The following is a 21,675-nucleotide window of genomic DNA, read 5'->3' on the forward strand; positions in this document are numbered from 1 at the left end:
TTGATTTTAGATCTAAATTTCAGTTGATTTAGTTTTTGAATCATTTAATTTTGATGCAAGTGTTCGTAATTTGTTGACGGCTACATAATTTATGTTATATATGATCGATTTCAACTCAAGGTTCAAGTCCCATAAGTCCAAGTCCATATTACTCAAGAATTGGCTATGAAAAATTGAGTAAAAAATATCACAAAATGTCATCTATCCGTGGCTCGTCCTCCATGGATCCGGTATTGGCCCCGACAAGGCCATCCTCGGCTCGTTTGGACCCCGACTCCGTTCCAGATCCGTCCACGCCGGTCACAACTTCCGAGGGCCAATTTTTCTGTCCTTGCCTACCTCCACTACAAGAAATATGACATTTAGCTACGAAACTATTAGCGACGATTTAATCGTCGCTAATAATGCATTTAAGTCGTCGCTAATAATTTGGTGCGAAAATTCTTAAATTTTGGCGGCAAAGATAATTAGCGACGATTATATCGTCGCTAATTCTTGCTTCTCGTCGCTAAGTTCGCGGGAATATATTTAGCGACGATAAACTCGTCGCTAAAGGATTTTAAATTTATTTAGCGACGATATTATCGTCGCTAATAATTTCGAACAAATTTAGAATTTTAACGAATTTTGAAAGAGGGAAAAATCCCTCCAATTTAATTAAGACGAAATGAATTAGCGACGAAAATATCGTCGCTAAATCATTTTAAATTTTAACGAATTTTGAAGAGGGAAAAAATCCCTCCAATTTAATTAAGACGAAATGATTTAGCGATGAATAAATCGTCGCTAAATATGTACGAAAACATTTAGCGACGAATAAGTCGTCGCTAAATGCCTGGTTATGAACTGAAAACGTAAGTTCAATTAGCGACGAAATTTAATCTTTTAGCGACGATAATATCGTCGGTAAATGTCTTTAAATATCAGATCGCGAATCACTTTCCCCATTTCGTTTTCTTGACCTAAATCCGATTTTCTCTCAATTTCTCCTCTCCCGCCGTCGCCGTGTGCCCTCCTCCGCCGTGTGCCGCCGACGCCGTCCTCGTCCGCCCCGGTAAGTCTCTCTCTCCTCACTTCTCTCTCAACCGGTGCAGCTCCTCCGCCGCTCCGCCGCCGACGCCGTAGCTGCTTCCCCGCCGACGCCGTCCTCGTCCTCGTCCGCCCCGGTCCGGCATCTCTTCCTCATCCCTCACGTACGGTAAGTTTTTTTGTTTATATATATATATATATATATATATATATTAGTTATAAATATAAATGAATTAATTAGTTATATTTACATAATTTAGTATAAATATTTATATTTACATAATTAGTTATATATTAGTTATAAATATTTAAATTAGTTTTGTTTACACAAATATTTAAATTAGTTATAAATTTTTATATTAGGTATAAATATTTAAATTAGTTATAAATATTTATATTAGGTAAAATTATGTAAAAACATGTAAAAAGATTAGGTAGTTTATGTGAAATTAAATGGAATTGTATTTAATTCTTGTTACAAATGATTAAAAATGTGAAATTAATTAGTTGGTATGGATTATGTATTTTAATAATCGAACAACTGGGGTTGAATTTATTGTTAGTTTTAGGATGTTTCTATGCAGGTTTTAAAGTTAAAGGCTTGATGCCGGGTTGTTAAGTTTATAGGGGAGGTTCTGCCGAAATTTCGGTAGGATCGTGAAATTATAAAATAAAATCTGAAAAATACTAAATTTTAAAATGTTGAATCTTTAGGTAAAATGAGTTATCCAAATAGGAATTGGATAATCGAGGACCAACGTCTAAGCGTTGAGTTTGCGGCTGCCATGACAGAGTTCATGGCAATGGCCCGACAACACGTAAACATCGAAGAACGAGTTAAGTGTCCATGCAAGAGGTGTAATAACGTGTTGATGAAAAAAATTCCTGATATAGAGAATCATCTCTTTATCAGAGGAGCGCCGAGAAAGGCGCTTTCGAGAGCTTGTTTGCAAACTACAAGCGCCAACATCAGTCCGACAAGTCCGAATGGCTGACTCCTGAAGCCTCCGCACGTTATGTAAGTTTACATTTATTGTCTTATTTTTTTATTAATATATACTAACTAGTTAATTATATATCGACTGGTCGATATGTTCAACACGTTGCGAGCGGAGGCTGAGCAACAAGGAGCGGACGTTGATATTTCCGTCCTAGAGCAGCAGGCGATCCGCGATATTATGGGTTCGCGGACTGATCACTTGAACGGCGTCGGACGTTTGGTGCCACAGGGAGCACGGATGGCGGCCGAAGTCTACGGTTCGGAGGCTGGGACGTCGCAACCAGGATATATCTCGCAGGAGGTGTTCACATCGACCATCGCCTCGTTCGCCGAGGCAATACAGAGTTAGGTGCCCGGCCTCAACCTTAGCTCGTTTATGCCCCAATTTCCGCAGAGTTCACAGTAGGCTCCGTCATCCCACAGCCAGTAGACTTTGACTCCGACGGGCGGCCAGCAGAGGACTCCCGACGCTAGCCAGTAGACGACGTCCGGAGGACCAAGTCAGTCTACTGATTAGCACATTGTTCCGCCGCAGCTTGCAGAGTTTCAGCGCCAGCAGAAGAGCGTTTCATGTCGAGGAAGGGGGAAAACGAGCGGCGGGACGACAAAGCAAACGTCGCGACTAGTGTTTTATTAGATATTTTGTGTATAGTATATTATTATTTACATATTTCTCGATAACCGAAAACGTACGTAACCGGATTTTATATATTTGTTGATTTGGATAATATAATTTGGTTTTTATTTGATATTTCATTTTAGAATTTCATAAACAAAAAAACCATAAAAAATTAATAATTAACGACAAAATTTTTAAAAAAAAAAAAGTTAATAATTACCGACGACAAAGTCGTCACTAATTATTAAAACACTGGAGTTATTAGCGACGACTTTTCCGTCGCTAATTCGCCCGCGAAATTTTCACGCGCGAATTAGCGACGACAAAATCGTCGCTGATTATCTTTCACAAAATTAAAAAAATCTTTTCGTTACAACATTTAGGGACGAAATTATCGTCGCTAATCTCGTCGGTAAATAATTAGCGACGACTAAATCGTCGCTAAATATATTTAGGCATGGACATGTAGCGACGATAATAATTGTCGCTAAATATATTTAGCGACGATTAATGGGTTATTACCGACAAAAAAAATTGTCGGTAATTGTTGTATTTGTTGTAGTGCTCCGCAGTTCCCATATCCTCTTTTGGGATTCGTCTTTTCTTGGCTCAATGTGTCCAAGGCTCATGTTCGGCCCCCTTCCAAGCTCATTCCTCCTCTAAAAATACCAAACCGCTTATAAGGAAGGTTAGACTCTTCGAACCTGAAATTCTCATTCTCTCTTGAACTCTTAAAACGAACCACATAAGTTCTTAATTATTGATCCAAAAACGTAATTACCAATTCATGTTTTAAATAGCGGTCTAAATTAAAATATTTATTTTATTAGGGTGATTAAAATGAAGAAAAAAAATCTTAAGAGGGACTCGGTATATAAATTTTTTTATGTAAAAGAAATAGAGATTTCGATGAGTAATAATTATAAAAAAAAAAAAATTATAGAAAGCCATGTGCTCTCTCCCCGTATATATATTAATTTCTAAAGAAGAGATCCACTACTTGTCTCAATAAAAATATAGATTCACAATAAAACGAAATAAAATGGACATTATTTTGGTAAGATAATATGATAAGAAAATATATAATGTGTTGGATCCTCGGTGGCATAGTTTTAAGTTTGGAAAATAAAATTCTAAAGTTGTTCAAAACAAGCTGCAAAAAAATTGTTCAAGGCCCGCGTTACTTAAAGTCACATGTCCTCCAGCGCGAATAGAACTGGAAATATTTTGTTTTCAGTTAAGTTATTTATGGAGATATTCTCCGATATTTGGTTTCTTAGAATACAAATACGTAGAGATTTGGTGTAAATCTAATAAAACTCTCCTATGGTCGAAAGTGGAGGGGTCCTCTTCCCCAAGGTGGATTACTAATCACCCAAACCCCAATCCATACCCTAAAACACAGACCGCGTAAATAAACAATATATAAACCCTAAATCACTTTAGAACTAGATAGCGATTTCAATTTCAAAGTTACAAAACGTGAAATCAAAAGTTAAATCAAAAAATCCTCGAGTCACTTAAATTTTGGCGAAATGGAGCGAAAGAGGAGCGGAGACCCGTCGCAGGGTTAATACGCAAGTGAACAGTGAGGATCACCTTAAGGGATAGAGGAAAAATAAATTTAAGAAAAGAGAGACACACCGTGGGTATTGGCGGCAGATATCGGCGAGTTAATGCCGCCGGAGCAACAAAGTCGCGAGAGAGAGAGAGAGAGAGAGAGAGAGAGAGAGAGAGAGAGAGAGAGAAAGAGAGAAATCGACTGAGTAGAAAAATAAAGTGAGCGGTGTATAGAGAGAGAAGGCAAATGAGTATCGAATGAAAGATAAAAAGACGAATTGCTAAGTTAGATTTTTTTTATGTCGCGGATAAAATTTTAGGATGGAAAAAATTGGAGGTATTTTAAGCCGCCGAAAATTCTCAATAAAATTTTGAATTAGCCGCAACAAGTCACGGCTGAAGCCCAAAATGTCGCAACTAAATAGCCTCAACTTGTGGATATTTCCGGCAATAGAAGTTGAGGTTGTTTCTAGTATTTGTTGTAGTGTGTACTATATTTGTGCAGAGTTTGTGAGTGTGTGTTTTGCATTGACGTGCTGTGTCAATTTTCGGGAGAAGATTGCGTGAAAAATATAAGGAGCCTCTGATCTAAGGGGAGCTTAGATCTATTGGAGAATCAAAGAAGATAGGCATTTGAGAGTGAGTCTACAAACCTAAGTCCTTGTACGTTTGGTTTAGAATTGGTGGATTATTTTTCACCATCGGACGTATCAGTCGCCCTTGAGTAGGTGTTTTATCACCAACAAAAATTACCAAATATATGTTGTCTTAATCATTAGTTGAACAACCATATCATACCACCTTTAGTAATTTCATAAGGTACTCTTGAATGTTTCTTTCAAAAGAATATATTAATGTACACTTAAATTTTATATATATATATATATATAATGCACATCACTCACTATATGTTGGGTAAGTTTGGTAAGCTAGATCAACATATATGTCTCTCGTCTCGTGCATGATGTACATACAAGTATTTAATTACAATTAATTAAGTGATTAAAAAGTAGGCTTGAACCAAACTCATGTTGCTAGTGTTTATATTCGAAGCTTGTAAGATTTCTAAGTACAAGTGTAACATATATAAACACAAGAGAAGAGCATATCATTGGGTTATTATTACTCGATGAGGTAAAAAGTTGATATAAAAAAATCACAATTCTTTGTAAAACTATATTAATAGAGGACTAGATGCGTGCATGGTACAAGAATATATAAAGTGTTGACCAAATATATATTGAAAAGTCTGCATGAGAGAGATGGAGGGAAATAAATTCATCAATCATTTTGGCTTGACCGCCTTCTTTAAAAATATATATGTTTTTGAAAGGTTCATATTCCTAAATTTGTTGTTGGCTTTTTAGGCTTTTGTCCCACGATGTGAGACATGTAACTAACAATTTTCAAACTAGTGGAGATCTTAATATTCTGGTATTTCCATTTGTATAACAAGGACTTTAGCAGTGAGATAATATCAGGGTCAGTAAGCTAAAAGAACCCTACAAAAACAAACTTGTCAATAACCAATGGTTTCTTACTTACAGGTTATTGTTACTTATTCCTTACATTTATTTGACCAATAGTCTCGAACAATCTGATTCGGTTCAAGAATTGCAATCGCACGGTTTCAAGTGAATTGGACCACTTCAACATATATTTTTGTTTTCTCATTTTCTCCCCTTTATTTGTTATTAGATATCTGAACTTGTTAACGATATTAAGACAAAACAGTTCAAAAATCAAACACTCATTTGACGTGCTAGAACTATTCACAGAACTAATCAAGTATATTTTTTTTTATTTGTTGTTTTTGCAAAACAAATTGAAGAACATACATATACATGATATTTTCGCGGTAATTTTTAGTTTGGTATTCCAAACAGTCTCCAGGTATATATATATATATATATATATATATATATATATATATATATATATATATATATATATATATATATATATACACTATTATCTGCCGCCTTTATATCTTGTTGAAATAAATTAAAAAAAAAAAAAAAAAAAGGGTGTCAAGCCAAAATGAAATTGGTATCAATAATTAGAGCGTTTGTGTCTGGTTTCAATTAAAGCAGCAAAGCTCACCGACTACTGAATAAACCGAAAAAGAAAATCAAAGCACGTGCGTCCACACAGATCAGAGATTTCATCCCCAGATTCTTATATGATCTAAGCACTGACCACATAATCACCAATTATATACTTTTTGTTCAATATATTTATTTACTTTATAACATGAAGTTTTAGTCTGTGCCAATGACAAAACTAGCCCCGCAAAAATGAATGATATTAGAGTGAACAATCCTTGACCTAATATGTCAAAGTTCTTGAACGGCTTATTACCTTTTGATGACTCGACCCGAACCGGTTTCACTCTTTGTAACCAAATTGTAATCGTTAATCTGTTATCTGATTTTCATTGAAAATAAGAAAGGTGTTTTGAGAGGTTTTTTTTTTTTTTTTTGACATTATTTAAGCCCCACCGGAGATTGGCTCCGGCCAAACACGATTAGTGCCCGATTATGCTCAAGTTGAGTTTCATACAGTCGGAGCGCCTAGACTAAACCTAACTGGGACATGGTTTGGCTCTACCTCATATGATCCAACCGAAGTTGATTTTGGTTCAAATAAGTTGGCCAAGCTGATCAGCTCCATATTGGCCGTGATCACCAAGTATAACGTTTATGTATATCTAATGTGACCTCACTTTGGACAACGTATATTTCTGTTACGCTGTTCTTAATGCAACTGCATTTGACAATTTTCAGCACACATTGTGATACAAGATTGGTATTCTTCCTGCTCAATACAAAATTAAACATGAATATGACTTTCTTGGATTTTTTTTTAAATAATCAAAATAAATAAATAAAATAAAAATTTCACATCCATTGCCAAACTTGTCACAATATTCCTTTTTTTATGACAAATTTTTTTTATAAAATATAGTACTTTATAATAATTTTGGTGATAGGTACATCAATTTTTTTTTCGTCTGAAATAGTAATATTCATTTCTTATTTAATTCATCTTAACTCCATCCGCTATTAACAACATCAAATCAATCAAACACTACAAATAGAAATAATAAAGGTAAATGGAAATAATAAAGGGAAATGGACAGATCTATTAGTTTAGAAACCAATTTTCATAATCAACCAAAATAATAATTTGGCTAAATCTATTAGTAAATTCAGGAGAGAGAATATATTGTGTACAATTTTACCCTCTCTTTTTTTGTCTGAGTCCCATATATGTCGATAAATTTGAACTTGTTTGACGATTTGTTGACATATACATGTCAACAAATGACATATGTATGTATGTCAACAAATGACATAATTTGTTGATATATATGTCAACAAATGACAAGATTTTGAGAGACGCAATTTGTGAGTGATTAAAATAAATGACACACTTTGTTGACATATATGCCAACAAACACTACTACAAAACTGGGATCCTACAACGCTTAAAAACAGTTGTAGAATGATTCTACAACGCTTATTAAGCGTTGTAGAATCCAGCGTTGTAGAAGCTTCTACAACGCTTAGATATCCGTTGTAGAAGCTTGGCTTCTACAACGCTTATGCATCCGTTGTAGAAGCTTCTACAACGATAGAGTTCCATTGTCCAATCTTCAAAAATTACAAAATTTCTCGCCGCGGCGAGGTATTCTACAACGGATAAGACATCCGTTGTAGAACTATCTCGCCGCGACGAAAAATATACACCGCCGCGGCGAGAAATATCTGGGTTCTTTCTACCCAAATTCTCGTCGTGGCGATGTACATTTTGAGGTTGTCTTCTAGTTTTTCTTTTATCGCTAGCGCTAGAACTAGTAGTAGTTGACGACATGAAATCTAAGAAACACAATCCAACTAAATATCAAATGAAAACTCAATTCCAACGAAATATCATACAAATATGGTGCTTCAACCTAAATTATACATAATTCTCAGTTCCATAAACTAACCCGGAGTGTAGATGAGGAGCGTGGAGGCGTGGAAGAAAGAGAGACTCGGAGTTGTCGCCGGAGATGCCTAGGCTTGTGTGAGTTTGACGTGGTGGTGGAGTTTGTGGGTTTGTGGTTGTGGCTTTTGGTTGGTTTGAGTTTGGGTTTGTGGGTTTGTGGGGACGGAGAAGAATAGTGAGGGCGAAGAGAGAGTGATGGAAGAGAAGAAGAGAGCGAGGGCGGAGAGAGAGAAGTGATGGCGGAGAGAGAAGGAGAAGTGAAGGCGGAGAGAGGGTGAGGGCGGAGAAGAGGAGTGAGGGTGGAGAGAGAGAGAGGGTGGAGAATAAGAATGAAGAATGAAGAAGAAGAAAAATAATGAAGAATGAAGAAGAAAAATTGACTAAGTCTGAAATTCGGGCGGGCTTTTTGAAAAAATTTAAATTTTTAGGTTTTAAAACGCTTCTACAACGCTTAGAGTAAGCGTTGTAGAACTCTCGCCGTGGTGAAGAGTATTTCTCGCCGCGGCGAGACTGCTGAAAAGTAAACCCAGAATTGTCTCGCCGCGGCGAGAGATAGCCTTCGCCGCGGCACAAATATCTTCTCCAAAAAAAGGTCTCTGGAACTCTTCTCGCCGCGGCGAGAATCCTTCTTCGCCGCGGCGAGAACCTTCTACAACGGATATCTATCAAAAATACATAAATTAATTGATTAATTTTTTTAAAAAAAATTGGCTTTTAGGCCACGCTTAATGTCCTCGTGAATATTGATTTTAATGCAACACAAAAGGTGGACGATGTATTTATCCCCGTATTTAAAGTCAACATTAAGTATTTATCTCGCGACTTTTAAACAATAGATATATAAGTGCAACAACCCGCAAACATCAGGTATTTATGTCGTCATTTTCTCTACAATTTATAATTAAAGTAGACATAAATAAGTCACTAAATATATGGCTTCTTAAATAAATAATCAAAATTAAAAAAAAAATGGTTCCCGTGGAATTCTAACTAACACACAATCAGAAATTTGAAAATCTACCCACATTCTCTTTTCGTAACGGATACCAATATTCTTCTTCTCTTTGGAAAATTAACAAAATTTACCAGAACACACGTGACAAACTGAGAATGCGTGAGAAATAAACCAGAACACATGAGAAATAAACTAAAACGCATGAGAAATAAACCCCCGACCGATACGCTTCCAAAACGCATGAGAAATAAACTAGTATTAACAAAAAAATACCACAATGCACAACCTTAAAATGTGACGAACTAAGAAATCGCTCACATAATGCAAATAATTTAGATACATGTTTTACCCTAAAACATTGACAATTTTGAATTCCAAAAGATGTACACATTATAATATAACTGTATATGAAATATTTACTTAATGACTAATCCTTAGATTGAAGGTAAATTTGGCCCTTTGGAACGGAAGAGCTACAGAATTTCTGTTCCATCTGCCACTGTGCACTTCCATGGAATTTCTGATTCCGTGGTGATTAGAAGTGCAAATTCTATTTTCTTGTGGGGTGCGAAAATACCATTTCCGTTCAAGTTCTAGTTCCTTCCACCACTCCATTTCCAATTACTTTCAACACAATTTTTTCCTTATTTCTCTTTTCCATATTAATCTACAACCAAAAGTGGATATTTCCACTGTGGAACGAAAATTTTCACTTCTATATATACGAAATTTCTAGTCATTAAAGGATTTAAAAATCGGGGGAACCGGACGGGAACCGGTCCGGTTCCCCCTTTTTGGAGCTACCCGGCACCGGAATCACCAAAACCGGATTTTTCCGGTGGTTCCGGGGGAACCGGACCGGGATGCGGGTGGGAACCCGGTTCTCACTTCCCGGTCCGGTTCAATTAAAAAAAAGGAAAAAAAACGGGTCCCGACCGGTGAGGAACGGGTTGAGCTCGCCCAAAAACCGTCGCGACCCATACCAAAACTTCCCACTTCCCGACCGGATCCCGCCGACCCGCCTAGTTCCCGACGCAACGAAGACCATTTCTGCCCAGATCCCGCCGGTCTCTCGCCTAGTTGTTGTTGTTGTTTAATTTTTTTTTTTTTTTTTTTTTTCTGTTCTTCTTTGTTGCAGGTTGCGCGCGTGAGGGAGGAGAAGAACCGAGAAGAAGAAAGAAGAAGAAGAAAAGAAAATAAGGAAAAAAGAAAAATAAAAATTCCTTTTATATGAAATGAGAATTCCGTATTTGCTCTTAAAACCTTCAATTCTCCACTACTTGTAAACTAACCCCAAGCTCCACATTTTATTTCAACTGAGCCCAGAAAAACATTACAACCACGTCCTTGTCACAAAATTTTGTGACTAAAACCGTAACCGATCGAACATTTAATTAAATGATTTGAACCGAGAAATTTCTCATTCGTTCTCGATTGATTCAAATTTATTTAAGGTTTCTCGGAATTCATTCTCGTCCTTGAGAATTTATTTTCTCAAATTAAATTCCAGAATATCTCATCGGAAAATAATTTCTTATTCGAGACGAACTCGATAAATCCTTCCTTTTTATTCCGAGATTTCTCCTTACCTTAATATATTTCAAATTAATTCGATAAACTCATTATTCCAAACCCAAAATGATGAAAATAATTCTTAGAAAATTAATTTATGAATTTTACACTATTTTTAATTTTATGAATTTTATCATACGTACTTTGTATATTTTTTTGTATATTTCTTTTCTGAATTCCCCTCGGTAAATACGGTATTTGACGGTATTCTTCTACGGTAACGGTAAGTTCAACGGTACCGGTTTTCTTTTTTTTTCTCGCTTCCCCCGGTATTCTTTTACGGTACGGGGGGTTACCAGTAAATTCGAAAGCTCGGAACGGTAACGGTAACGGTATTTCGATCCTAATCGAAAGGATTCCTTCCAGTCAAAACCAGAAAAAGACAACTTTCGTTCTTTTCAATTGCCCATATTCGATTGAGGGTTTTATATCCACAAAATTACGTATGAAATTAATTTAAATAGTTAAATCAATGTTTTCATCAACAACAAAATAAAAAAAAAAAAAAAAATAAAAACATTTGACTATATAAGTGATTCAAGAATATCAAAACGCTGGTTACTAGATGTTTAGGCGATTTTTTTAATAAGGTTATTTATGTATAAAAAATGTAATTAATTTGGTGAAATCATTCATTCAGCGACTATATTTGAAGTAAAATAGCAATATGGTTAGCCTAATTCGTTATATTTTTCTTTTTATTATAATATTAATTATGTAACATGTAATAAAAGTTTAAAAAAAAAAAATGGACACGAAAAAACTGATATCTATCCTACCGGAACTGAAGTGAACTCAAGACATCTGTCTGCGAGCGACAAATATGACGATGGCTTACGCTCCTATCTCCAATCTCTCTTCCCCAACTCTAACCAATCTTAATCTTCTCTACACCAGATTTCATTCCCTCGCCTCCAACTTTCCCAATTCCAAGCCTAAAGGCTGTCGTATCAGGTAACCAATTCCTCTTTTTTTTTCAATTTCTTTTTCTTACAACTAGACTCCATAAGTTTCAGCGAGCTCAATATCAGCTTGGGTAGATAGAATCCTTATGTGATATGGGTCGCTCTTGGATTGAATGAATTAAGCAATTTAGAGAGTAATAAAAAAAAAAATACAATGAAAACTTAAAACGTAACTGAGGAGTCCTGGGATTTGTTTTTGTAGCTTTTTTGGTTCACCTTTTTTCGCTTTCTAATTTAAGGTTTTTATATTGTTAGTTAGTAAATTGCTGATAAAATGTAGGAACAATACAAATACAATGCAGATGCCAATCAAGCAGTACAGAGGAATCGAAAACGAAGAGAAACGTTTTGGACAATGCGAGCAATCTCTTGACAAACCTTCTTAGCGGAGGAAATTTGGGGTCTATGCCTATCGCCGAAGGCGCTGTCACTGACCTCTTTGATCGCCCTCTCTTCTTCTCGCTCTACGATTGGTTCATACAGGTCATCTCTCATTCTTTGCACCATTATTGGTTCTTTTTTTGTATTTTCTTTTGAATTTTGTGACTTGTTTTTTTTTTCGCAGCACGGTGCGGTGTATAAGCTTGCCTTTGGACCAAAAGCCTTTGTTGTCGTGTCCGATCCTATTGTTGCGAGGCATATTCTTCGTGAAAACGCGTTTTCATACGATAAGGTCCTAGTTTATTTTCTGTGTTTATTATTATTTTATTTTTTTGCATTCAAATTTTTTTTTTTTTCCTTGTATTGTTTTTGTCTACAAATTATTTTGTTTTGAATAGGGAGTTCTTGCTGATATTCTTGAACCAATAATGGGTAAAGGACTCATACCTGCTGATCTTGAAACATGGAAGCTTAGGAGAAGAGGTGAGAGAAAACCTAAAATTACGATGTTTCACATATTTATAAGCATTTTGCAATTTAGATTATGATGTTGATAAATTATTACATCTTTATGAAGTTCTGTAATCGTTTTTGCAGTGATTTCCCCGGCATTTCATGTGCAGTACTTGGAAGCCATGGTCAAAGTATTCACCAGCTGCACGGGAAGAACAACATCAAAAGTTGAGAAGCTTCTAGAAAGAGCAGAGACGATCGAGTTGGATCTTGAAGCAGAGTTTTCAAGCTTAGCGCTCGACATTATCGGGCTCGGAGTATTTAACTTTGACTTTGGTTCGGTCACTAAAGAATCGCCCGTGATCAAGGTATACTAAAATTTTGTCAATATTGTGATTTTATACGACTCCATTTAATATAGTATTTTACTTTTTTTACATATAATTTAAATTGAAATGTCGACACAGGCAGTGTATGGTACACTTTTTGAAGCGGAGCACCGATCGACTTTCTACATTCCTTACTGGAAGGTCCCTTTCATAGAGTGGATAGTCCCGAGACAGCGAAAGTTCCAGAGCGACCTTAAAGTTATCAATGACTGTCTCGATGGACTCATCAGAAATGCAAAAGACACGAGAGAGGTTTGATATCTCGTGACCACATTATTTGGCCGATAAAGTTCCAGCCGTAGAAATGTTAAAACTCACGACACAAACTCATCGATGCCAGGAAGCCGATGTGGAGAAATTGCAACAAAGGGACTACTCGAATCTGAAGGTTGGTTATATTTAAAAAAAGAAAAAAAAAAAAAAATATATATATATATATATATATATATATTATATATAAAGTTAACAGTTGTGTTTATTAAACTCTATCTATAAGATGAGCATTCACTAATCTTGGAAGAAGAAAACATTCGTGATTATTTATTGCCTTATATAACAGTGAAATTTTCAGGATGCGAGTCTTTTGCGGTTCTTAGTTGATATGCGAGGCGTCGATGCTGATGACCGTCAGGTAAAAGCAATTATGAATTTCGTATTATGATTCAAGGTGTATTTATTTGAGAAGGTGATGGTAACTTGTGCTACAAGTAAGAATATTTGACAGTTACGGGATGACTTGATGACTATGCTTATTGCCGGCCATGAAACCACCGCGGCTGTTCTTACATGGGCTGTCTACCTTCTTGCTCAAGTACGATTCATCATTCACCTTTCATGTTAGCTTCTTTATACAAAATAAAATTAAAAAAAAATATTAAATAAATAGATACTGTTTGCGGTACAGAATCCGTCCAAAATGAAAAAGGCGCAGAAGGAGATTGATTCAGTGCTCGGGCAGGGAGAACCGACATATGAATTGATCAAGAAATTGCAGTGAGTCGCTAACCTCGATTATCTGTCTATCAGTTCCTACTATAACAATTTATCAGTAGAAAAGAGAATAATGAAAAACCAATTTGAAGCATGAAATTCGATGCTAGATGACCAGTCATTTTAAAAGAAAACAGTGTCTGGTGTTAAAATGAAAATGTGAAGAATGAACATTGCTTTTTAGTATCAGCAGATTTATAGCTATGGAATGAAGATGTAAATGAGTTGGTATGCTATTTCAGTTACGTAAGACTTATTGTTGTGGAGTCTCTGCGGTTATATCCTCAACCCCCTTTGCTTATTAGACGGTCTCTCAAGTCAGATAAACTCCCCGGTACGCTACAACTAAAATAATCCCACCATGTCCTTTCTTATTTCATGTTAAAATCCAGTCAAGGAAACGAATTTTCCGATGGTTCATCCAGGTGGGCACAATGGCGACAAAGACGGTTATGCAATTCCTCCTGGGACTGATATTTTCATTTCAGTGAGTTAATAAATAATTGCTATATATATATTTCTTAAACAGAAAAATCTCAGCCTCCGACTTTATAATCTGTCTGTATATTCAGGTATATAACCTCCACAGATCTCCATATTTCTGGGACCAACCTAACGAATTCGAGCCAGAGAGATTCTCAAGGCAGAAGGAGAGCGAAGGAATCGAGGGATGGGCTGGGTTCGACCCGTCTCGAAGCCCCGGAGCATTGTATCCAAATGAGGTCATTTGGTGATCCTATTTCCCTTGTGTAGCTTATGCATCAGCAAAATAAAAGCAAAATATGGTTTTGATTCGCAGGTCATATCAGATTTTGCGTTCTTACCATTTGGCGGGGGGCCCAGAAAGTGCGTCGGAGACCAATTCGCCCTTATGGAATCAACAGTGGCTCTGGCCATGTTTTTGCAGAAGTTCGACGTGGAGTTGAAGGGATCTCCGGAATCTGTGGAGCTCGTTACTGGAGCGACACTTCATACAAAGAATGGAATGTGGTGCAAATTAAGGAAGAGGTCTGCTGTACACTAACATTTCGTTACAGACAAATTTGTACTAATCAGTTTTTGTAAACGATTTCAAGTTCTCTGAATAAAATTTATTTATTTGCAAATTTGCGATGTACCCGAAGAGAAGAGAAGCGAGAAGTTCGAATAATAAACTAAACTCATGTATTGCTAGATTTGTTATTGAAATGAATTTCAGTGCTATCAAAGTAAATAACACAAAAATTAAGGTTACTAAAAAAATTGCAGAGACAACATATGGTGGAACATGATACAGTAATATGCAAGAGGAAAGACAGGAAAAAAATAGATAAAAGAAAAGAGTAAATAAATAAAAGCCCTAGCAGCCTAGTACAATACTTTGCTGTACAAACTACATATTAAACTAAGCTCGTGTCATCAAAGACGCTAAAACTAAGTACGACACGGCACAAATCAACAGTTTTCGATTCCTCGTAGCACAGGCAATCATTCAGAAGAGTCTTCTGTTACACGGTGAACTCTCGAGAAAGACACTTCTTGCTTGATTGGATAAAAGGACTTTCTGGGTTAATTAATTACCGATAAGTAGATTAGTCTTGGGTGAACATGTCAACGAACTCCGTTAAAATGGCGAGTTTTTTTTTCTTTCTTCTCTATGCATGTCTTGAACCACTACCATGCAGTTGTGTCGATCTTAGACGTGAATCGTCCTGGAATGAAACAAAGCTCAATAAGCTATACAAAATTCTAGTCTTACGAGAAAGCTATATTCCGAACCCTCCGATTAAAAACTGACCTGCAAGCTGTAATTGAAGCTATTCTGTTGCCGAAAATCTAGTTGCGCAGCCTATATTAACATAAAAATTTTACAATATAAGAGAATATGAAGAAACAACAAACCATTTTATATTCTATGTATATATAACAAGTATACAATGCAATACCAGGCCATGAATACTTTGTTGAGAGCCAAAATAAGAATCATGGCCAGTAGGCATCGAATTCAGCTGTCCCTACAAGAACATGATCATGTTAGCGTTACTCAGCTTGCATAAACTCATTTTGTCTCCAAGCTTCAAATTATGATAGCGAAAACGGTAATGTATAAGGGTTGCGAAATTCAAGAATGACATACCAGTCCTTGCATACTCGGTGGGTTCACATAGTAACTCTCGTGGGGCGGTTCCATCAAGTTCAGCTGCGCCGAAAAAACAGCATTACTAAACTATAAATGAAACCATCTCTATGAGAACATAACAAACTTGCAAAACAATGTCTCCATTTTTAAGGAAATTATAGCATCATCCATACCAATCCTTGAACATTTTGCTGGCCCCCAAAATATCCATTAAGAGCCATGCCATCTTCGTTCATCGTATCCTAAAAAATCATTTCAACACTCAGATCGCAATATTATAACTAAAAGCATTGGATGTAGACAGATTATTTCCCCATATATAAGCTCGATTGAGCATAATAATAATTCATGTCTCAGAAAGCTTCATTTTCGAAAGAAACATGAATACCATTTGCTGTACAGTGTCTTGCGGCTCAACCAGGATCGTAGCCGGATCGGGTTGTACCTAAAATATGTATAACGCTTCAAGTTTAGATACAGAAAAGGAACTATTAACCTTGCAAGTATATAAAATTAAATGGACAAGACAGACCTTTCTTTTCCTATTTGTATACTTCTTCCTCCCCGTTTTAGCCCCGTGGCTTCCTTGATTCTCTTCTTCGGCCTCAGAAATAGCAACGAAATGGCCGCTGGATTCCGCAGCGTTGCCAATGGAGTTATTCACATTTACACAGCTCTTCAGAGCTTCCACCAAGGCACGGAAAGCGATATTGTGTCTCTCTTCCGATACCGACCCTTCTTCGCAAAGCTCGATGGCCCATTTACACAGCTCGTTGTAGCGTTGCACACGAGTCTTCACTCTCTCCGTTTCTTCGTCTGCCGATTGGCTTCCCTTGGCATCTTTTGTCCATCTCCTCAGAATGTACTGAGACGGGATGCTCGAGAGTCCGCAGATTTGGAGGACGATCAGAGCGTGTCTGCACAGGAAACCCTTGTACTCAAACAGGTGACAAGAACAGGAAATCGCGGTCTTCGGCTCGTTCCACACCACGAAATAGTGTTCTTCTTTCTCGCAGTCTTGGACTCTGAACGTGCTCGTCGTTTCGTCTTCCAATTCTTTCCTCGGCTGGCAACCGACCACGCCCAAGACTTCGATCTGAAACTTCTTGAAAACGGTGTGAGTGTAGATAGTGGACATTTGTTTCTCCCAAGGCGAAGGAGATCTCAAGGCGGGCTGTTTGTGCAGCGTGTCGAAATCGGCCAGCTCTTCTTCCTCCAACCTGTTCTGGAGAATCGCCGAGTATTGCTTGACAAACTCCTTCATGGTGATCTTCTTGTGCATGTACTTATCGAAGAACGAGCTCATGCTCTCGGAACGATGAGACGTGCTCATCCCGGCCAGAAAGGTGTCCCCCATGAAAGTGGGCACCCATTTTTTACGATCGTCGTACAAAGACCGAAACCACTCGTCGTCGTGTAGCTCGAATCTGCTGACCATTTTCCACCACCGCATATCGAACTGTTCGTCGGTCCACGACTTGAAAATGCACTTGTTGAACTTCGGCAAGAAATTCTCGTGCGGTTTGATAACGTGAGCGAGAGTTTCGGGGAGCTTTTCGAGTACGTGCCAGAGAGAGAAGCAATGCCGTGTGTCGGGGAAAACTTCTTCGACGGCCGACTTCAGATTCTTGTCTTGATCCGTGATGAGAACCCTTGGAGCTTTCCCTTTCATTGCTCTGAGCCACGATTTCATCACCCAAACGAAAGCCGATTTGCTCTCGTCCGCGACCAAGGCACAGCCAAGAAACATCGGCTGAAAATGATGGTTCACGCCAAAGAAGGACACAAATGGAAATTTTTCGTTGTTCTTGATGTACGAGGTATCGAACGAAACGACGTCGTTGAAGCTGACGTAATCGCTCCTACTCTTCGCATCGACCCAAAACACGTTCCTCAGACGCTGCTCTTCGTTCAAGTCCACAACATAGTAGAAATTCGGATTCTCACTCTTCACGTGCTTGAAATACTCAAACAGAACCGTACCGTCCCCGTCGTCGAGAGCCAAGTACCGGCCTTTCTCAAAGTCAACTCCCGGATCGTCCAGGTCAAACCCCGGGTCTTCGTACCCGCCTCCGGATTTCCTCGACATCTCGACGAACATCTTCCTCGTCCTTTCGCTGACCGCGTGCAGAATATCGATGTTGTTCTTCTCGGCCAACTTCACGTTCCTGTGGATCCGAAAGTGGTACGCCAGAGCCGGCAAAAGCTCGTGATTGTGCTCTTTCACGAACTCGTGGATGATCCATTTCCCGTCGGGTCTCCGCTTCACGTGCATACTTGCCTTGCAGTCCGTCTTCTTCACGCTCGGCCGCCGCGTGGTTTGACTTTGACCGTCCGACTCGGGCGTGACCCCGTATCTCGAGCAAGCAAACTTGGCGTCGATGAACTCCTTTGACTTCTTCGATCGCCGGCTGTTTTTTATCGAAGTCGTGAAACCCATCGACTTGGCGTACTCCTGGTAGAACGAGTACGCCGCCTCATGGGACTCGAACTCGATCCCATTGCAGGGCTCGAAATCCGGGTCCGGTTCCAAGCTCGAAACGGGATTGGTAACTGCTTTGTCTTGAGAATTCGATGCAATCGTTACCGGGTTCTGATTTTTATCCATTATGGTCTCAAGGGTCGCTTAGTACGTGATTCACTCTCTCCTATACAGATAGAAATTGCTTGCTTAGTCCATACTAGTTATCTGGATCAAAGTTGTCACTATGAAGTTTGGCTTGGAAAACCCATCTCACAGGTGATAATTGACAAACAATTTTTGATATTCATGTAAAAGCAGAGCAGCGACCATGTCCTCTCAGTTACTTGTCCATATAAATAATCATTCAATTTTCTTAATTGACTCAATAACTACAACATAAATCCTGTATGAAAAAATCGCAAGCAGTATCCACTTTTGGTTTCATGCCTCTCATTCTCAAAATCCACAAATCAACCAGAATTCATACAATCAAAGAGAGAGAGAGAGAGAGAGAGAGAGAGAGAGAGAGAGAGAGAGAGAGAGAGACCTGAGATTGAACTGAATTGAAGTGGAATCGGAGAGTCGAAGCAGAAGAAGAGCGGCGAGTGAGTATGGGCGCGAGTGGGGGAGATTTTAGGGTTCGTGTGATCTGTTTCACTCGCTCAAAGCTGTCTCGCACACGCACTCGCTCAACTACAATTTTTTTTTTTACCCAAACGAAGATCGCTAATTCACTCGCTCTCTCTCTCTCTCTCTCTCGCATCTTCATTCGCGCGTCATCATAGATCGCGTATATACAAGTCATATACAGAAATATTTAAAAAGTGTGGCGGTTTAGGAAGATTGAGTTTTCTCTTAAAAAAAAATATATATATATTTTTTTTTTAGTAGGAAAAAAATAGTTTCTTAAAAAAAACTTTTGAAGTACAGAGCCAAACGCCTCCATACGTGCGTGAACGTGTGGCGCGTGCAAATCATATGATTTTATCTTATATTAAGTTTATTCATTGCATTTAATAAATCTTGCTATTCAGTAAAGTACATACGTATGTACTTCGAATTCGTAAAACTTATCAATTCATTTATGATATTTTGTCTTACTTATTCTTATAATTATGTCGTCTTGTTGTTACTAAATTCAGTCAAATCTTTATATTTTTGAAGTTGATTCAAATAGATAATCTTCATATTTGAAGATCATTCATGATTTATAACTCTTTTTTAAAATCCAAAGTTTCCAAAAATTATAAAATTAACTCAAAATTTAATTGATAACTATAATTAGATACTTAATATGTATTATGTGTTTATTTATTAATTAATAACATTAATTCAAATTCAACACATACTTGAAAAATAAAATTAAAATTACTACAATAGAAATCACAATATTATATAAAAAAAATTAAATTAAAACATCAAGACATTTAAAAGTTACATAAATAAAAGACTTAAATCACAATACTACATAGATAACAAAAATAAAATATCAAGACATATAAAATTAAAAAATTTAAAGGTATGATTGATAAAAAAAGCAAACTACTATACGAAAATCTAGTAGTTCAAAAATCACTTTCAAATCTTCCAATATTGCTCCAAGCGCATTCGTAGAATTAGAAGCACCATGTTGTTTTGCTCCTCATATTTTTATGTGTAATAAATGCTTGTTCTTGAATTATATAAGCACGTCGCTAAAGTTGAATTTTTGGTTAATAAAATAATTTTGATTTAAATTTCAATCGAAATTAATCGATTACAATTAACTATAAAAGTAAATTTAATTGAATTTTTGGGTAAAATTATCGTGCGATTAATTTTAACCGAGTAAAATACAATAAACCTAGGTTAATTGGAATTAATAATAATAATTTATTATAAAAAAAAATAACTATTGTTTTTTTTTTTTGTTATTAGAATGCATATTACAATGTCATTGCAAAAGTCTACCATACTCAGTCAATCATTTACTTACATGCCACACTTTGAGCTTTTTTTTTTTTTTTTTAAACAGCGTCTTCCTTTTGTAGCCGTTTATTTATTTTTTTATTTTTTTTTTAAAACACTGCAGCCTTTTATGTTTGTAACAGTTTGTGTTTGTTTATAAAAAAATTGTTTTCAATGGCAATGCAGCCGTTTATAGTTTATACACAAACAACGACAATTTATACACTTATTCACTTATAAATACAACCATTCACTCAAATATAACCACTACAATTTATCTTCCTCTCTATTTTATCATGAATTACTACCCAATACACACATAATATCCCTCCGATTCGGAAACTCAAGTCTCCGATGGCTATGGTATTAATAGTTTTGATATCAATGCTCCTTCATTCGAAAACCCATTAGATTTCATGAACACGATTGAATAAATCAATGCAACTATGAAAAAAATTAATTTTAGAACTTTAGACCATTTGAACTAAAAATAATATTTTTTACTTCAAATTTTCAAACCTACATATGAATCATGTAACATCGATTTCTGCAGTCATTATAATTAATTAAATATAGGGTAATCTAGCAACGTAGCCAATTTCAAACATGGTTTTAAGGATGTAGCCAACGTTTGGTAAACTTTGTAATCTAGCCATTTAAAGAAATAAACAGTTAGAAAACATTGAAAATACGCTTATGTAACATAAATTATATAAACCAACTATTAGCCAACGTTTTAATCAGTCAAAACTTATCACGTGTAAAATAAATGAAAATTAACTAAAATTAACACAAGAAAACAACCAACTACTAGTCAACGTTTCAACCAGTCAAAATTTATCGCATGTAAAATAAACGGAAATTAACACAAAAAAATTTGTCTTACATTATGGATTACGCATATTTGAATGTCCTTTAAATAAACTAATTAAACTATAAAAAAAAGGAAATAAAATATTATGGACTATTAAAAGTTGATGAGCATTCTTTTTTTTTAAAAAGGAAAAAGTTTACGTATATTTATTGCATTATTTGGCCGATCAAAACGTTGGCTACATGTTGATGTTAGTCGATTTTAACAGAGGATAATCTAGTAATTTGCTAAATGAATAATAAAGTCACATCATCATTCGCGGCTAAATTTGAAACATAGGTGAAACGTTGGCTAGATTGCAATACCAACGTTTTAAGTGGTTTAGTCCGACTAATTTTTCTTAAATATACTAAAGATATCCAACA

The 21,675-nt window shown here is 36.6% G+C and overlaps 2 protein-coding genes across 4 annotated transcripts; one reads left to right on the forward strand and one right to left on the reverse strand.

Moving 5' to 3' along the window:
* The first annotated feature begins 11,323 nt into the window (after positions 1–11,323).
* CYP97B3 (cytochrome P450, family 97, subfamily B, polypeptide 3) lies at positions 11,324–15,078 on the forward strand. The gene is made up of 14 exons (XM_089612593.1): positions 11,324–11,682; positions 11,996–12,176; positions 12,259–12,366; positions 12,473–12,557; positions 12,672–12,895; positions 12,995–13,168; positions 13,257–13,304; positions 13,488–13,547; positions 13,641–13,727; positions 13,821–13,909; positions 14,149–14,240; positions 14,332–14,393; positions 14,479–14,628; positions 14,706–15,078. Exons 1-14 carry the CDS (start codon positions 11,552–11,554, stop codon positions 14,928–14,930), a joined length of 1,716 nt encoding a protein of 571 aa, XP_089468719.1. The 5' UTR covers positions 11,324–11,551; the 3' UTR covers positions 14,931–15,078.
* Positions 15,079–15,120: 42 nt separating this feature from the next.
* Positions 15,121–19,286, reverse strand: FAR1 (FRS (FAR1 Related Sequences) transcription factor family). Of its 3 annotated transcripts, none has more exons than XM_089612589.1 (8): positions 19,037–19,286; positions 16,558–18,673; positions 16,414–16,470; positions 16,199–16,267; positions 16,023–16,085; positions 15,832–15,894; positions 15,684–15,734; positions 15,121–15,597 (listed from the first exon to the last, which is right to left on the reverse strand). In XM_089612589.1, the coding sequence occupies exons 2-8, from the start codon at positions 18,631–18,633 to the stop codon at positions 15,541–15,543; spliced, it is 2,436 nt and encodes an 811-aa protein (XP_089468715.1). In that variant the 5' UTR covers positions 18,634–18,673; positions 19,037–19,286; the 3' UTR covers positions 15,121–15,540. The 3 variants fall into 3 exon arrangements, with proteins under 3 accessions (XP_089468715.1, XP_089468701.1, XP_089468707.1); XM_089612575.1 differs by having other exon boundaries at positions 15,832–15,900; positions 19,037–19,285; XM_089612581.1 differs by lacking the exon at positions 19,037–19,286 and having other exon boundaries at positions 15,832–15,900; positions 16,558–18,998.
* Between the last annotated feature and the right edge of the window lie 2,389 nt (positions 19,287–21,675).

The sequence above is a fragment of the Urtica dioica genome, chromosome 1 (assembly GCF_054948205.1).
Source record: "Urtica dioica subsp. dioica isolate 48M chromosome 1, U.dioica_male_clone48M_v1_H2, whole genome shotgun sequence".
NCBI lineage: Eukaryota > Viridiplantae > Streptophyta > Magnoliopsida > Rosales > Urticaceae > Urtica > Urtica dioica.

What these genes read in the sequence shown, in the direction of transcription:
- FAR1 (XM_089612575.1), bottom strand. Translation starts at nt 18,633, where the DNA reads ATGGATAAAAATCAGAACCCGGTAACGATTGCATCGAATTCTCAAGAC. An exon ending in AACAAAGTATTCATGGCCTG is followed by an intron (nt 15,735 to 15,831) that starts GTATTGCATTGT and finishes ATGTTAATATAG; the next exon opens with GCTGCGCAACTAGATTTTCG. An exon ending in GCTTCAATTACAGCTTGCAG is followed by an intron (nt 15,598 to 15,683) that starts GTCAGTTTTTAA and finishes GTTTCATTCCAG; the next exon opens with GACGATTCACGTCTAAGATC.
- CYP97B3 (XM_089612593.1), top strand. Translation starts at nt 11,552, where the DNA reads ATGACGATGGCTTACGCTCCTATCTCCAATCTCTCTTCCCCAACTCTA. An exon ending in AAGAATCGCCCGTGATCAAG is followed by an intron (nt 12,896 to 12,994) that starts GTATACTAAAAT and finishes ATGTCGACACAG; the next exon opens with GCAGTGTATGGTACACTTTT. An exon ending in TCGATGCTGATGACCGTCAG is followed by an intron (nt 13,548 to 13,640) that starts GTAAAAGCAATT and finishes AATATTTGACAG; the next exon opens with TTACGGGATGACTTGATGAC.